The sequence below is a fragment of the Lepisosteus platostomus genome, chromosome 3 (genome assembly GCF_059453375.1).
Source record: "Lepisosteus platostomus isolate fLepPlt1 chromosome 3, fLepPlt1.hap1, whole genome shotgun sequence".
NCBI lineage: Eukaryota > Metazoa > Chordata > Actinopteri > Semionotiformes > Lepisosteidae > Lepisosteus > Lepisosteus platostomus.
In genome coordinates, this window is record NC_142613.1 from 36,798,134 (window position 1) to 36,816,070 (window position 17,937).

Here is a 17,937-nt window from a genome sequence, read left to right on the forward strand (position 1 = left end):
GAATAATTTTGCACGCCCCACTTTTCATTTTTTTATTAGTTAAAAAAGTTTCAAAAATCCAATAGATTTCGTTCCACTTCACAATTGTGTCCCACTTGTTGGTGATTCTTCACATAAAATAAAAAATTTATATCTTTATGTTTGAAGCCTGAAATGTGGCAAAAGGTTGAAAAGTTCAAGGGGGCCGAATACTTTCGCAAGGCACTGTATGTCCCTCTTGGTTTGTAACTCTTCTTGATTGAATATATACCTTTTGTATTCTGCTAACCCTCACGATAAGATCTGTTATGTTTATATGCACACTTTATGTATTAATAAATGTATTCTCGTGTATTAGTACCCTGTGTGTGCGTGCTGAGTTATCCCGCAAGGTTGGTCTTCTAAAAGAATCATTTTGTGACTTACTGCTACAATTACTGTAATAATTGTCCCTAAATGCACAAAACCCCTACATTTATTGGTGCCTCGTGAGAGGATGCCTACAATGTTTATCTGGTTAAAGCTGGACATCTCTTTACGTTTCCAAAGGAATGTACTCCTGCACATTCATGAGTAACTTGTCCTGCCGCACCAGTCTGTATTTTTGTTGCCTGTAATAACTGCACTGTTTCCTGTCTTGTGGCTATATGGAAATTACATATGTGCCTTGCATTAATTCCACATGTCTTTAGCCGAGTGAGTATTGGAGAAGCCACTTTTTTTGACCAGTGAGCTAAGAATGGACACTTATATCCTTTAGAAAATAAGGCCTCTGAGTGACACTTGATTGCTTTTTTCCACACGAATTTCACTTTAAATTCAGTAATTTCAATTTAAGCTTGTAAAACTCATGTTTTTAAAGTGAGATTATCTTTACAAAATATGGGAAAACTGAGATTCTATAAAGAACTTCAATCGTGGAATGGAAAAAGAAACCAGTAAATCAAAGAATGATACAATACTCTAAAAACAAAGCAAAAACAATGTGTGGTATGTCAAGAAAGTAATAACAGACTGTAATGCAATTGTTGATACTAAAAGAAACAGTATTTTTAACTTCCACATTATGGAGCTTACCTTTACAGATGTTATTATAGTTTGCACAGCAATCTCCTTTACTTAAACAATCATCAGAGCAGGAGCAATAGCTTCCGGAGACATGTTCTTCACCACAACGGTGTTTCGCACATGTCCATACTTGAGCTGTAGCAAACAACATCCATGGCCAAAACATTAAGGGTAAATAACATTTCTAACAAATTAAATTGTCTAAACATTGGAAACTGTCAGTGAGAAAACCCAAAGAAAATGTCTAAAACACACAGCATAAAGAAGCCCTCAAAGCAAGTGTAGTACAAACACAAATCAAGCACACCTAGATTTCTGTGCTAGGATGAGTTTCATGAGCCAAACCTCAAACAAATGTCAGATGCCAAAGTCTGTGGGTGCATGATGGGAAAAAAAAATTGTTTGCATCCATTTTTAATGTGCACACTGATAAAAATATTGTAGCTCACTTTTGCTTTTGCTTAAATATATAAAAATTAAATCATAAAAAATAACAGCTAAACTTACAACTAAGATTTTCTATTAATTAGGCCTCATGCTTTGATAGTATTTACAAACCATTGCAAGATTACAATTTCTTAATAAAATTTGACCAAGGTGAATACTGTTTGGGGTATTGCAACCTTTTGCCCTCTGTCTGCCAGGTTAAGTCTTTGGATCCTATATTCGACTATGTGGTTAGTGACATTGGATAGATGGATAGATTAATTTAATTAATATTTTATGAAAGTGTTTTCATGTCCCTTGTCATTGGTACTTCTTGTAAAATGTTGGTTGTGAACTGTGGTGCTTGCTATACTCCCTTTAGTAGTTTAGTGTTATATTCTTGGTGAAAAGAGATCTAGCCATACAATTTGGTTAAAGAAATCAGCAGCTTTTATCAGTATGCATTAAAATATTAAACTCAAATTACTTTCTTGTGTACTTGGCTTGCATATTGGTTTTTACTTATGGCTATCATACTACTGAATTTTTCACTTGTGAACTTCTCCCACATTCTTTATCAAACCCTTAAATCCTACCTTGATTTAAAGTCAAGTTCAAAGGTACTATATGTTGTCAACAGAAGACAAAGAGCTAATTTCCAAAACTGAGATATGCAACTGGTGAATTCCTATATGCGTGCTTTCACCCTCCAAACGAAAATACACCAAAAACATAATACCAAACTAATGCCATACAACTCCCACTATAACTACTCGGAATTGAAGCCTAATTGTGAGAGTTTAAGAGCATGTGTACACAGAATAAATTCTTTGTGGTTTCAGCTGCAGCTGATTAAAACATTTTTGACTTTGCACTAATTGTATCAAATGGGAAATCTGAGATTGTGCATTAAAAGTTCTGGGAGGGAAACTAGCACATACTGTACTAGGCACGCAGTAAAATAAATGTTACGAACAAGGAAAGGTGCTCAGGCCCATCATGCAAATTTGCTTGTTTGTATTCAAATACAATGAATTACAGTGTTTCCTAATATGAAACAGTTAACAGACTTTACAAACATCATGTAAAACATTATCTGACAGATTCCATACCAGCCATTCGGTATATTTCTCATTTTTTCTTTCTATTATGTCCCAAAAATCACAAGAGTTGTTATAATGTGGCTTGAGTTAATTCCCAAGATAGGTTTCCTTTTTTTATCAAATTCAATAAGTTTTATTGGCATGGCCAAGGAATGTCAGTTGCCAAAGCAGTAATAATTATAATACATTTACATAAAAAACACATTTGAGAAGTTTCTCTGTCTCTCAGGTGGTGACAGGGGATCACATACTGGGCTGATGCTCTATTTAGTTTCTTTCCCCTCTGCCAGTAGGATGGGAAACCTGTTCTGATTCTGACAGGCATAGAAATTGTGGGATAAGATTTCTTTAGGGAAAACTCTTCTAATCTGAGAGTATTTTTTGGCAGTACTGCAGTGAGTACATCTCTGTCTTTCCTTCTCCTTGTTGGCAATGGGAGTGTGTAGCCTATCCTCTCTGAGAAATTAGAGCCACCAGTGTTGCCAGTTTCTATGGTCAAACTATGTTCTCCAAGCCTGTTCTTTGTCAAGTGAGTTTGTCTGAAATGTCTTTCACCCTGGTCAGGTAATCAGCTAACATGTATTGTATGGTCGGCAGGGATTTGTGGTGGTAGGAATTCAGGCCACTGCATTTTAGGAGTAACCAATATTTTATTGCTCTTTACTGTACATTAATTCACAGTGGGTATTGGACTATTTTGGTCCTTCTTGTATTGTTTGGTGTAACTCTCTGCATATGGAGACTGTTTTAACACAATTCTATGTGACGGGTTGTTAAGTGGTATGTAATACTGGTCTTTGATTGGACCCCACCCTCCACTGGCATATAGGGCAAAGGGGTTAATTGCTTCCAAGTAGCCATAATTCAAAATGCAAAACTTTATATGGAGGGAGTGATATCTGAAGAGCAACCACATACAGTCCAGGGAATGTTCCACACTGACAGGCTGAATGAACTTTTTATAGTCTTGATCTTTATAGATCTTCTATAAGCATTAAAAAGTATTGAATTGGATGGAGAGGATTTCTCCAGAATAAATAGTAAAACAAGAACCACAGGGACAAGAGCGGCTGCATGGAACTGCATTTAAAACCAGGAACAGAAGGCAATTCTTCACCCAAAAGTTTGGAACAAGCTACCCAGCCATGGTGTTGAAGACATTACCCTGGTTTCTGTCAAAAAATGGTTAGTTAAGATCTTTGGATCAATAAACTACTATTGTAACTACCAAATGGGATAAATGGCCCCCTCTTGTCTGTAGCCATACTTTAGAAAAATCATTTTACCTTTTTCATGAAGTTTTAATCCCAAGATTATTGCCAGCAATATAATCAGCAAACATAGCACCAGCACCTGTGAGGGAAAGAAAAATATGAAATACATAAGACTCACACTTCAGGCTACTGTATACTGCTTTGTTTCTAGAAAGATGTCATACCTGTAAGTTGTGTCAAACACCTCTTAACATTTCCCTGACTTTATATACAGTACAGCAGAAAAGGTCTGTATGCACTGGACATGGAATGAATACCGGTACGACCTAACATCAACAAAACAAAAATGAAACTCACATTGGTCCTAACTTTCAGTGTTTTAAGTAATCATGTTTTCTACTGTTTTAATTTCAGCAAACCCCTCCCATGGTCTTATTAGTTACATTTTTTCTACCCATTTTTTACATTTTATTATTTTTGGGGGGTTTACTGCAGTCCATGATAAGTACTTCATTGTAAAATAAATAAACGAAACTCTGTACAAATTGTAATTCAAATAAGACATTTCAGTATTTAAGCCAAATTTCAATATGTCTGGTTTATCTTAGTCACTGATATTCTGTGAAATTCTGCAGTTACAGGGAATACCTTGGCTGATATCCATGACAGTTCAGAACAGTTCTCTGAAGTAAACATGGGTGTACTGTACAGTATAACAGTGAGATCCAGTCCAAAGTACATCCCAAGTGCTCTCTGAAATGTAACACTGATTATTAGTCTTATAACTGAGGCTTTAATACCAGGTTCTGTTCTCACTGTACGCATCACAGACACCACTTCCTTCTATGGTGCTAACCAAGGTGTCACTTGATTGGATACACCAAAGATACACTTCAGTGGCTAAGTAACAAAAAGGTAATTGTCCTTCAGTGGCCCAATTAGACCCCAACCTAAATACATTCGAAAATTTGTGGCATGGTTTTAAGAAACTGTCCTTCAATGCTTCCCGAAGAAGTTGGCAGATCTTCTACATTTTTGTCAAGCATAATGGTCAAAAATGGCCAAATCTACTGTAGGTGTGTAAAGTTAGTAGAGACCTATCCCAACACACAGCTGTAATTGTAGCCAGATGCACTCCCACCTTAAGTCAGAAGGTGAAGACTTATTTACAATAATTATGATATTTCTTTTTTGAATGTATAAAATAACTTTTTTTCCCAATAAACATTTTTCCCCATAAGAGTGTGGAGTATGGTTTTTTGGTAAAATAAAAAAAAAACAGTTTACTTGCATTTTAAATCATCTTACATTTGTAAGAAAAGTTGGAGGAAGTGGCAGACTCAGAAACAGCAGCAAGGGATCTTTCTACAGTACGTCCACATAAAGACAATGTGGGAAAGCAATAAAATGCAAACAGACTGCTTGAGTATAAAATCGTGTGAAATGTATTTGGGAATCTTTAAGAAATAGAGGGACAAAATTTCAGACTTTTGTCTTTTAGTTTTAGTTCAATTTTAGTTCATACTGTCTCTTTGGAATCCTTCAACCCACTTAATTAAAAAACAGCTTTTACACAGAACACAGAAAAACCGTTAAAATGGTTAAGCATGTTGAAACTACTGGTACAGTATGTGGAGATTGCATCAATAAGTACAACATTTAAGTTCTAAAACCTTTAGTTACTTTTACTCAGTTCCTGAGTGTATGATTCATATTATCTGTTAGCCTTCAATTAAAGGCAAGTCTATATCTGTCAATTTCTTCCAGTGGTTCACAGTGCCAATAGGCATTCAAGTGCCTATTGTAAAAAGTAAAAAGAAAACACAGGTGACTTAAACAGTGCATATCCCTGAGAATTTTGCTAGCCCAAATGTTTAGTATTGTATGCTTTGCACCTAGTTTTTGTCTATGAAAGGTGGGTTACAGTAATGTCTAGCTTGTGTCCCCTCAGAAATCTGACACGTCGAGTTCTTGTTAGTTTATTTCTTAAGCACAGATAGAATTTATTTTTTTTTATTATCTGAAAACATAACCCAGAAAGTACAGAGCTTGTATTACATGTTTCCTTTTCAAAATGGATTCTGATCTCAAAAACAAAATGCAATTTGTGATTATCTCAGTACAGTTTCTTAAACTTAATAATTTTCATGTCTGGCTAACAGGTGTATCAAATGCTTTAATCACTTATAAGAATATGTTTTGTAGCTTGATACTTTGTTTCTGTTCTTTTGCAATTAAAATTCAAACTATGGCTAATATACTGTAGTTACAGTTTATCCCTTGAAGTTTTAATTAAAGCTTCAGGCAGTGGGGATTCGTTAGAAACCTCTTAATCCATCAGTTACATTCTATATATTATATTATGTGCCAAACAAGTAGACTCTTCCTCATAACAGACATGACTCACAAATTCCTTCAGGACTGTTTCACAGCAGATCCTTTTTCTCCACTTTCCTTTGATTCTAGAGAAAACATTATGTTTTAGAGAACAGAAATAAGATGAATCACAGAGGAATTTGAAACTGAGTCACTATGGATTTTTCTTTCAGAGGTAAATATTTAAAAAGATTTTTATGTTTTCCTACTTGACTGATCCACCATTTAATTTGTGCTTCTCAAATCCTTTCAAAATCTTTAAACTATAGACCATATCCTAAATAACAATAAAAGAAACTTAAACTTCTTTTTTAAAAAAACCTCCATTAATGCATCTTAAAAGTCATCACAAACATAATTATTGTTACATTTGCATCAACATAAGGTTTACCATGAAGGTGTAGCTTCACCGTAGTCATTTCCAATAAAATAATGGAAACAATGCACTGAACCACAGAAAGATACATTTTGAGGTACAGTATGTAAAAAGACATCATCATTATCTTAAGAGCAACAATATGCTTAATCCTCAATTGATCTATTCATTTTTAATCAAAATTAAAAATATCTTATTAGTGAATGTGTTTGTGTGTGGGTTAAAGATTGCAAGAACTGTTTCTGAATTAGCAACAAGTGTGCAACAAAAACAACAGCACATTTCGTGGAAAACAAATTCGCAGAAGCTAAATAGTGGCAAAACAGAAATTTTACTAGTGGGTAGCAAATCTGAGCTGGATAAACTTAAGGGTTTCACAGTAACAGTCCCCATTCACATGTCAGCCTTAGTCACAAATCTCGGAGTCACACTTGATCCTCTTCTGTCTTTCGAGCCACTAGTGAATAATTTGATTAAGACATATTTCTTTCACCTTAGAAATATTGCCCACATTAGGCAACTTTTATCAATGTCTGATGCTGAGTGCCTGATTCATGTATTTATAAAATTAAGGCTTGATTTCTCCAACTCTTTATTCTATGAGCTCCCTAACTCTCTTCTCAACAAATCGCAATATGTTCAAACCACTACAGCCATCAATGCTCAGTTCCAGTAAATCCTCGTTGTTGTACAGGGTAGTCTCACTGCCCAACAACATACAGACAACTTCTGCCTTTCAGTTAGATCAATTGTCTCTCAGTATACGGTATATCTTTAACTGTCTAACACTGCTCATTTTCCAACACAACACTGCTTGTCTACTCCTCTGAGTGTTGCATTGGCCCATAATAATTTGCCAATGTCAACACAAGTTAACACATGTTGAACTGTAGTTGGGATACTGTGTTCAACAGCAATGTGCTTGACAGCAAATCAAGGGCATGAGGTAGTCACAGCTTTAACTGGTAATGAGTGACACCTATCTATTTTCATGAGATCTATAATCTCTCCCCCACCCTTTTTCTAACCACTTTACCCAATTTAGGGTCACAGGGCAGCTGGAGCTCGGCAAACAACAGGTACACACAGACATAAACATGCATACACTTTCACTAGGGCCAGTTTTTCCAGAAACCAGTATTTTTTCAGAGTGTGGGAGGAAACCCATGCACATATGCTCATAATAATAATAATCATTCCTTACACTTACAGTATATAGTGCTTTCTGTATACTCCACTTAAAGTGCTTTTCAGGTAATGGGGACTCCCCTCCAACACCACAAATGTGCAGCCCCCACCTGGATGATGCAACGTCAGCTATAGTGCACACAGTACTCTCACCACACACAAGTTATCAGTGGGGAGGAGAACAGAGTGCTGAAGCCAATTCATAGATGGGGATAAATAAGAGGCCATATTTGGTAAAGGCCAATAGCAAATTTGATCAGGACAGCAGGTTAACACCCCTGCTTTTTTCAAGAAACACCCTCGGATTTTTAAACACCACAGAGAGTCAGGACCTCAGTTTTATGTCTCACCCAAGGGACAGCACCTTTTTTTTAGTAAAGTGTCCCTGTCACTATACTGGGGCATTAGGACTCACACAGACCACAGGGTGAGCACCCTCTACTGGTTCCTAATAAGTCCCACTAACGACTCTACCAGCAGCAATATTAGCTTTTGCAGGAGGTCTCCCATCCAGGTACTGACCAGGTTCACACCTGCTTAGCTTCAGTGGATTGTCAGCTGTGTTGCAGGAATGATATACTCCATGAATTGAACCCACAGCTCCAGCGCTGCAAGGCAGCAATGCTAATCACTATCCCATCAGGCTGTCTGATATGTTTTATATCACTTCCAACTCATAATAAGTCTACATTGTGAATGTTTCCTCTGGTTATTACATTGATTAACTGAATCAAGCAATGTAATTGTCATCTAACCTTCATGACATTATAAAATGATTTCACTCATCAAATTGCAGCTTAATTGGTACAGTATATGTATTTAACTTCTGCTGTTAGGTAAGAAGGAAAGCACTGTAATTTGATGTAGAAAAACATTCCTAAAGGTCATCACTCCATAAGAAAAAGTGCAGTTTAGGATTGAAAACAACTCTTTGCCAGACAAAAGTTTTACAGAAAACATTCCAACTTGAATCACTAAAGACAGAGAAAGACAAAAAAAAACTATCTACATACTATGGAATGCCTACCTACAGTAGAACCACAAAAGAACAGTGAATTAAAAACCACAAACATAAAGTCAGCTTGGGTAATGAGTCAGTCAGTTTTGAAGTTTAATAACCATTGAGAAAAAAGTCATCTTTCAAAATGATTAGACAAGCATTAAGAAAATGTTACTGTTATCTACTTGAGTCAGTTAACACTAGTTTGTGTTCAGTTATCACAAGTCCCTGTTGTGGAGTAATGGGGATAAAGGTGAACCCTGGACATTTTCTCCCATCTCATGATTTTTCTTTCAGAAGCAAAATATTTAAAAAAGATTTTCATATTTTTCCACTTGGCTGGTCAACTGTTAAATTTAATTTAAATATGCTTTTGGTCTCACAATGACATCCCTAGTTACTTTACTCCTTGCTCAGCTGCTCAGGAGTCCACGGAGGTACTGCATAGGATCCATAGAGAAATTTTTTTGCAAGTCAAATTTTTCTGGAAGGAAAATTATTAACTATATATGATACATTTTCTGAAGTGTTACTTAAAACAAATGCTTTATTTTATAACTCTAAGTCCAAACATGATAACTCTTACTTAACCACTCTTTAAGCCCTGATCTCCATCTCTGTATTGACAAATCAACTTATGGCATTATTTGGCACCCAACTAATAGCGATTGGTCACATTCACTATGTTGTCACATGTGAATATAACATGCGGCAAAAAGAAAGACAACCATTAAGGCGATAATGGATTGCTTCTTACTCAGGAACCCTGTTTGGCCCTTTACCTCATCTGAGATTGGTGAAACAAAAGAAACTGCAGATGTCCTTGCAGCCCAAGGGAAACAGATAAAAGAGAAATCTAAGAAATATTCTGAGGAGCTTTGTTCATTTGTTGAGGGTCTCTGTCCAATTAATTAATGAAACCATCAAAGCTGCAGTGACACTTAGAAACAAAACACAGCCAGGCAGGCAAATCACTGGAATATTTCCAGGAATGTCTGAAAACTTTCAAAGGACAATACACATTGATGAGAAAATTATCAAAGGTTAGCCAAAATTGCTCTCAAAGCTTCCTATCAAGTGGTATTGCACATTGTTCAATGTTATGCGGCATATTCCACTGCAGAAAGACTGAAATTGTCAGTGGACAATTGTGAGACGTGTGAGACAATGACTGGGGAAGAGCTTGTGAATAAAATTAAGTCTGTGCAATCTGTCAGACTCGACAATTGCTTGCGGAGTTGATGGAATGGTGTCAGATCTGAATTCAATGAATCTAAACACTCGGATTAGCCAAAACATTTGCAGTACAGTTAGATGAGTCAACTGATATGGCTTAAGATTCACAACTCCTTGCTTCTGTGCATTTAGTTGAACTCAATGAAATTTGCAAAGAATATTTGTGTTGTAAATAGCTAACTGAACGCACAACAAGCTCTGAAATGTTTTAAGTAATTGACTTAAGTAATTGACAGACTTTTTAGAGAAAATTATACACCCTGGGCAAAATGAATCCCAATGTGTACTGATGGTACAAGAGTTATGAGTGACCTAAAAAGCATCTTGCCTCTCTGTGTGAATGATAACAGAGTATGCTGGGCTCCTTTTCCATTCTGAAGTCAGATGGCTCCTTCTGGAGCCATGTTAACATGGGTGGTCAAGTTATGCTCTGCTATTCTCAAGCTTCTGATAGCCCAAAGTCATGCAGAATTGGCTGCTAAATTTCATCGACAGCATCTGGATCACTAAATTTGCATGTCTAACAGATGGTTTCACAGAATTGAACAGACTTAACACAGTTATGCAGGGCCGCAATATACACGCCATTCAGCTATATGACAAAATGGACAGCTTTCTAAAAAGGATTAAGTGGTAGAGAGCGTGAGTTTTGGAGAAGATGGCTGATAGTGTGGCACTTACAGGTAACAAGCACCATACTTAGACACTTGCAGGCACTTGAACTTCAATTTCACAAGTACTTTTCAGAGCCCGAGTACTGACGATAAGACAAAACATTGACACGCTTTATTTAAGGATAATGCATGAGGCTCAAACTTGACAGCCCTTGAGGAGGACCAACTGATTGAACTGTCCACAGACAGAATATACAGGAACGTTTCAAACTCAACACCTCTTATCTAGTGCTGGATTTGTTGCCAGAAGAATTTCCCCTGGCTGAGCACGAAGTCAATGAGGAGCCTTTTGCTTTTTGTAACAATATATGTGTGAAAATCTATTTTATGCCTTGGGTTATTTGAAAAACAAATCCAGTTCAAGACTCCAGCCAGAGACGGATCTGTGGCTCTGTCTTTCATTGTCCATCTCCAACAGAAAAGCTGTGTGCTGATAGCCAGGGCCAGTCATCTCACTGAGGTACTGCATGTGTGATGATTACAATGTGTTTTGTAATCTTTCAAGTTAATTATTGTTTTAATCACCTGCTTAAATATCAAAATCATTAGGCATTCACATCAATAAATATAAAAATATACTTTGCAAAAATGTCAAATAAAACAGGTTAAAAACTAATGTCTGTCCTTCTATTCAGGTAGGGGTCCTTATGGAAAGGTTGAAGACCTCTTCTTTGGAGATACTGCCTTAATGGTAGACTTACTCTGTAAGGGCCACTAGAGAGGCTGGTGTGCTTATTCTATAATAATAATGGAATAAACCACCATTATTTCACAGAGACACAGAGACTACTTGAATAATAGTGTTGCTCATTAAGGAAATTTTTGTGCTCCTAAATTAGTTTTCCATTTTAAAAGACATGTGATTACAATCAACTTAGCAGTTTTGTAGGGAATGGAGGGCAGCACAGTGGCACAGTGTCTAGGGGCCCCGAGTTCCAGACCTGGGCTGTTATCTGTGTCGAGTTGTACATAATGTTCTCCATATATTCTTGTGGGTTTCCTCTAGGTGCTCTGGTTTCCTCCCACAATCGAAAGACATAGTGGTAGGTAATTTGCTTCTGGGAAACTTGTCCCTGGTGTGAGTGTGTATGTCAGCGTTTGTATCAGTGTGTGCTGTAATAGACTGTTGTCCTGTGCAGGGTGTATCTTGCTTTGCGCCCATTGGTTGCTGGGATAGGCTTCGGCTCCCCTGCGACTCTGAATTGGATGACGTGGTTAGAAAATAGATAGATGGATGTTTTGAATGATCATGAAAATGGTTGTATGTTATCTTGATGCATGAAGGGCTGAAATAATCCCAACATTTCAAATGTTTTTATTTTGAAATGCTCTAAGCATAATATTTTCCACTGAAAGATACATAAAACAACTAGAGTGCTAGTGTTCTAGTCCATTTAAAATGGAAACAGAGGAATTTGTACCACCTGATACAGTAAATGAAAGACACAGCTGGCTTTATCTTGTTTTGTTTTTTAAGAATGTGACTACATCTTCCACTTCAACATTTTAACATGTCTTAAAGTAAACCACACATCTTGATGTGAATACAGAGTGTAAGCTGTATAAGAAGTAGGCCAATCCACATAAAAGCTGCTTGAAGCTTTTGTAAGGGTTTTTGTAAATAGGACACAACACATACTCATTTCATTCGCATTGATCAAACTTTATTAGAACCTTACTGTATGCCTGTTATCAGAAGGCCCTTCTCAATACAATTGACAATCTAGATACTTTTATTTGTCAAGCTGATACATAAGGAATTTGTGCTGATGTTGCAATGAACCATTCAGTTTAGTACTATACTGTTATACAATTATTTAATTACACCACAATTAAAACATAACAGTGCACACACACATACTGTAGACTTCCATCCATTTCCTAACTACTTCATCCACTTCAAGGTTGTGGGGGAGCCTGAGCTTATCCTAGCAAGCAACAGGTGTAAGGCAAGATACAGTACACCCTGATCAGGACACCAGTCCATCTCAGGTACAAACACAAACACGTACACACCAGGGCCAGATTTCCCAGAAGCCAGTTTGTCTACCATTACTGTATGTCTTTGAATTGTGGGAGTGAACTGCAGAACCCAGCAAAAACCCATGTGAACATGGGGAGAACATTCAAAATCCATCCCGCTAACACCCCACTTCTGGAATTGAACCCAACACTGTGAGGATGCAATGCTAACCATTGTGCAAACATGCCACCCACACCATTGAACAGTGTTTCTCAGCGCTGGTCCAGGAGTGCCTGTGCTGGTATTTGCAGACCTGATTGCTCAAAAAAAAGCCTAAGCAGATCAATGACTAGTTTATTAAGTACTGCAAATAAAATTGGTGACTAAATGCCTTGTTAATACAAAAAAACAGCAGACACAGGGATTGTAAACCACAACCATAGAAGCTGTTATGAAATAGATTTTTGCAATGGTTGATGCTGTGATAAGAGATGGCACCACTAGAAACACTATCAACCCTGTCCACCTAAACAAAGAACTGCTGAATCACCATCATCCCATATGGAGAGCCAAGCAAGTGAATACAGAGGTATTCTGCATCTTTGATGCAAAAATGAATTCTGGCAAATAATCCCATATGAAATCAAAACTGGCAAACGTGATAGTGTCCTACAATTGCTTCATGACATTTCAATGTACGTAGTGTCTTCACAAGAACAACTGTTTTGTCAGGTTGCTCTGAGAAATCATTGTTCACGACACTCTTGTCCAGGAAACATTGATATAAGGGCACAGCAAGCACTTGTATACAGTGTACGATAGGATCAGAGCTGTCAGCTTAAAGCTGAGGCTTCACATCTGTTGACCAATATAGTTCACACAAGACCAGAGCAATCAAAATAAGTCCACATTTTAGGACAGAGTGTTTTTTTGGAAAAATGAACTGTCAGTATCCATATTGTGCTACAGAAATATCGCCTGATTGAACTGCCCGCAGACAGCATATACAGGAATATTCCTCCGATATACAGTACACAAACAAGCTTAAAATGTTACTCTCAAGTCCATCATGGGTTGATGTTCAGAAATCTGTAGTAATGCTCAGCAAACATGTCCCTGCATGGCCTTGGAATTGTTTGTGTTCTGGATTGTAAATCAGTAGCTTTTGCATTAGAAGCTCAGAGAGACACTGAGATTTGATAGATTCACATTGGGAAAAACTCCCTGCGCCTGTTTTTGCATGTCAGACGTTCCATAACTTCACATGTGGCCAGACAGTAACCGTTGAAACAGACCACCAGTCACTTATCAAAGTCCTTAAAAATCCCTTCACATGGCCTTTGCTTATTTGCAGAGGATGATGCTTAAGCTCCAAAGTTATCTTGATGCATCCCACAAACATGAAGCCCCCTTGTGTATTATATCTGTATCTTAAGCAGCATGAGGGTGTGGTTTATCCAGCTGGAACGTTGTCACTTTCAGGATAAACTCATAGAACCCATAGAAAGTACAGCAAATATGATACTAAGACTTGAGCAATCTAGTGCCATGCCATCATGTTGCCGTCAATCACTACTCCTGGAGTTCTGCCAGTCCATGCACTGTTTTACACGTCTGTGCCACATTCACTGATGTCAGTCAAGAGTGTTCTACACAAAACTTGGATTCATCAAGAAAGAGGACCTGGTTTCACATTTGGCAAGCCCATCTGAGATGTTGTTCCAGCATACCAATGGCAGAAAGGCATTGTTCTCTTGATAAACTGGGCAAAATGGCACCTGTGTTTTTCTTTCTTACTTTTTCCAAGGCTCAACAGTCAAAGGGTTAAATACCCTCTCCTGTGTCCAGTCATCCCACTCACTAATAAGGTGGTGTAGTTATTCTGCAACTACCTATGTCATCTGAATGTATCACAGTTAATAAAGAAAGATCAATTATTCGAAACACCAAAAAGAGATAATCAATATCCAAAAAATTGAATACTTTATTTTTCTCAAAATCTGTATACATTTATAAGTTCATTGTAATATTCAGTATACACATTTCCTTTCAACCAACTACTATACAATATAATAACTACATATTCCGATTCCGATGAAATTAAACATAAAAATGATGGACATTATACTGCACTGGAACTCCATATTTGTGTATAAATCACATTTACAGTATATATACAGTGTATAGTGAAAAATACTTGAACAATTTCTCCACAAAACACATTAGGATGAACGGAGGAAACCTGGTACACATGAAGAAAGTTGTGTTGTCTGTCAGAAGTGTTAATACCACTTGCTATATTCAAAACAAGGCCCCAGTATACCAACCAAATTGAAGTTGTTCATAATTTTGTAGATAATTGCAATGTACAGGATCTTGTCGGAACAGTATGTCAAATTCATTAAGCTTCTTGTGGTCCCAGTGCTTACATGGATCTACAGTGAATGTGGAAATGAATCAGTTTGGTCACACGTTTTTTTTATTATGGCTCATTTATGCAATGATTTGGAGTTTCTCACAATTTTCCACCATTTGCTTCTTTGAAACTAATGGAACCATATACTGTACCTGAATCTCAGTATGTACTGCAATGTTTCCTAGATTTGACCAAGATTTGAACTTTTTTTGAAAAGGCAGATTAGTTACTTGGTTTGGCTGCTACTTATGTTGGATCTGTTGAAATATTCTTGGTGTGCACTTGGTTGATTCAAGCACAATTTGGTAGACCAGGTCACATACATGTCCAGTATATACTTTATACAACTGAAACACATTAAACATACTGTACATAAAACCTCATGTGCACTTTAAAAAGTCCTATTTATGATCTACTGTATGACCTCTCTTAATTAAAGTTAAAGTGTTGAAGGTCATACAGACATTTTCTACAATGCTACAGATAGGGTCATGGATATTATGGAACACATACTGTACTTATATGAAACCATAATTACTCTATCAAAAATAGAGTATTTTGATCTTTGATCTCTCTTTATGGTCAAATGCAAAACTCTTATGCCAAAAAGGGGATATGTTGACTTGGTCACTGATTTGCAGCTACATATTATGTTTGGGTTTTCTAAGCAGTGAATATACTGTAAAAAGCTTAATTTATTTTCTGTAGAATCATGTCAGTGAGATTTGTCTGAAAAGAAAAACAAGCCTGGTCGTTTACAAGTTTTAATAAGAGAAGTTTTTTTCTCTGATAATAAAGTACAGAAAATAATTTTGTAACAGAAAAAAGTGAAAAACAAAATGCAACAGAGTACAGTAATGTGTTGACATAGTATACTAGTTTCATTGTCAAAAGGAAAGTGCCACACCCGCATAAGGACAATAAAAATCTAGGCAGTCACTGCAGTACGGTGAAAGCTTTTAAAAAAAGGCAATATCACATAACAAACAAGAAGAAATGTGTTGTGAAGAACCGTAGTGTGAGCAAGTGACGACTTTGTTTCCCAGGGGACTATATCACCGTAACAGACTCAAATACAGAGTGAGCCTCACTGCAAAGCTCCCTCCCCAGGAGATGTTAAATATCACACACATAACAACAGAAGACATCTTGGTAATTAATCAGAACCCTTTCCAACCTGCATGTACTGTATCTATGGCAGTGTTCTTTGCAAATAGTCAGATATACATTAGAATACAAGAATGAAACTTTCTCCTAAGACCTAGAAGTCATACACCACATTCCTTTTAAAGTCCTCATGCATGTGTGGCATTTCCTAACTACAATTATCCAATGTACTGTATTATCATATGATTGTTGGTCCATTTCATTTTAGACACGGTGGGATTATCTCACTTGTTATTTGAATATTTATATTCAGACTTGTCACCGTACGTACTGTACAAAAATGCACATTACTGCTTTAATTTGACCATTTTATGAAGACAGACATACAGTACATTATACAGTATGTTAGACTCCTAGGTGTTAAACCATTTCCTAAAATCATTTTTCCAAATGCATTCATCTATACCTATATAACATTTATTAAGTGTTATTTAGTGGTTGGCAGTTGTCAAAAATATAGGAAGACATTTTCCTGTAAACCCAGATGCTCCAGGAAATCCAGGACAGACACTGGTAATAAACAGCAGCCCATGCCAATGACTTTTAAGAGGAAAATGAGGAACAGCTCGTGCAAGCAAGAGGCTCTTATGACGTTAAATACTATTTATCTGATAATGACGAGTACGTTCAACTAAGGCAGTCTTAAGTGTATTTTAGTTAAGTTTTGATGCAAAATGGATTTGTTTAAAATGGTTATAGTAACATTGTTGCATATGACTGTAACTGTTAGATTTCCTGTTACTGTAGTACTGTATGTATCGTGAACGTGTAAAATGTCAACTTTCAAGTCATTGTTAACATTGGCGTAGTAATAATTACTTACATATCAATCAAAAGATTAATGATAAACCGCAAACATGAGCGTTATATCGCCCCTATTTACAAAGATCGATATAATTATTTTCTTCGACGACACTACTCCTGTGTAAACACTCTTCCAGTGTGCTACAGTGCTAAACTTAAAAATAGAACCTGTAAAACGTAAAGTATTTCTCCTAGCAGTCGATCTCTATAAGAATCATAGTCCTTCGTGAGCTGTTAAAATGTATGAGCTCTGTACACTACTCACCCCTGCGAGTATTTTCCATTTCTTTGTCCTTTTCCTCCTGCTGGCACTTTTGGTATGTTCTTCCTGATCACCGGCTCCCACTGGTTCCAGCATAAGACTAGTAGCAGCTGCTGGCTCTTCTGTATGTCCGTATTGTTTCGTTTCCACTCCCTTGCTGTGACTTTCCATATCTGCTTGCTTGTTTTTTGCCTTGCCTTTTCTGACAAATCCGAACATCAACACGGATTGCTTCACTCTTTATAGCAGAGCGCGTAGAACCGCCTTCTCTTCCTCTTGACGTCTAAGCTTTTACTTTCTAACCGTTCACACATGAAGTAAATACGCCTCACAGTACAAGGGATACTTGTGAGAAACCTACTGTATGTGAACTGTGCATAACAGTTTATAGATTCATGTGTAGTTAATAAAATGGCATAAACCCTTTGCTAAACTGAAAATATAAATACTGATATATTAATCAAATTAGCTGGATGAACTGCACTCTACAGAAATTAAAGTTGGCAAAACGTTCTAGTGATGTGTAGAAGGTTTACTGTACAATCTTAAACAATATGTAATGTGTTGTAGGGCGTTTTGGACAAAATCTCTTAAAAAAAGGAAACAAACTTGTTACATTTAAATTATGCAGTAACAGTGAGAGTTACCCATTTTTAAGCAAAGGAAAACAGAAAGTGGTGCCATG

At 36.8% G+C, this 17,937-nt stretch overlaps 1 protein-coding gene across 3 annotated transcripts in view; it reads right to left on the reverse strand.

The window, feature by feature from the left end:
* Nucleotides 1–17,520, reverse strand: part of enpp1 (ectonucleotide pyrophosphatase/phosphodiesterase 1) — a 55,614-nt gene extending 38,094 nt beyond the window's left edge. The window contains exons 1-3 of one of the 3 annotated variants that reach the window (XM_088625502.1): nucleotides 17,256–17,519; nucleotides 3,863–3,929; nucleotides 1,057–1,182 (exon numbers count right to left, since the gene is read on the reverse strand). In XM_088625502.1, coding sequence (XP_088481628.1) covers nucleotides 1,057–1,182; nucleotides 3,863–3,929; nucleotides 17,256–17,471 — 409 coding nt within the window. In that variant the 5' untranslated portion in view covers nucleotides 17,472–17,519. Of the gene's footprint in view, nucleotides 1–1,056; nucleotides 1,185–3,862; nucleotides 3,930–17,255 lie in introns of those variants that run through there. The other 2 variants (XM_088625503.1, XM_088625504.1) reach the window with 2 other exon arrangements.
* Nucleotides 17,521–17,937: the final 417 nt, after the last annotated feature.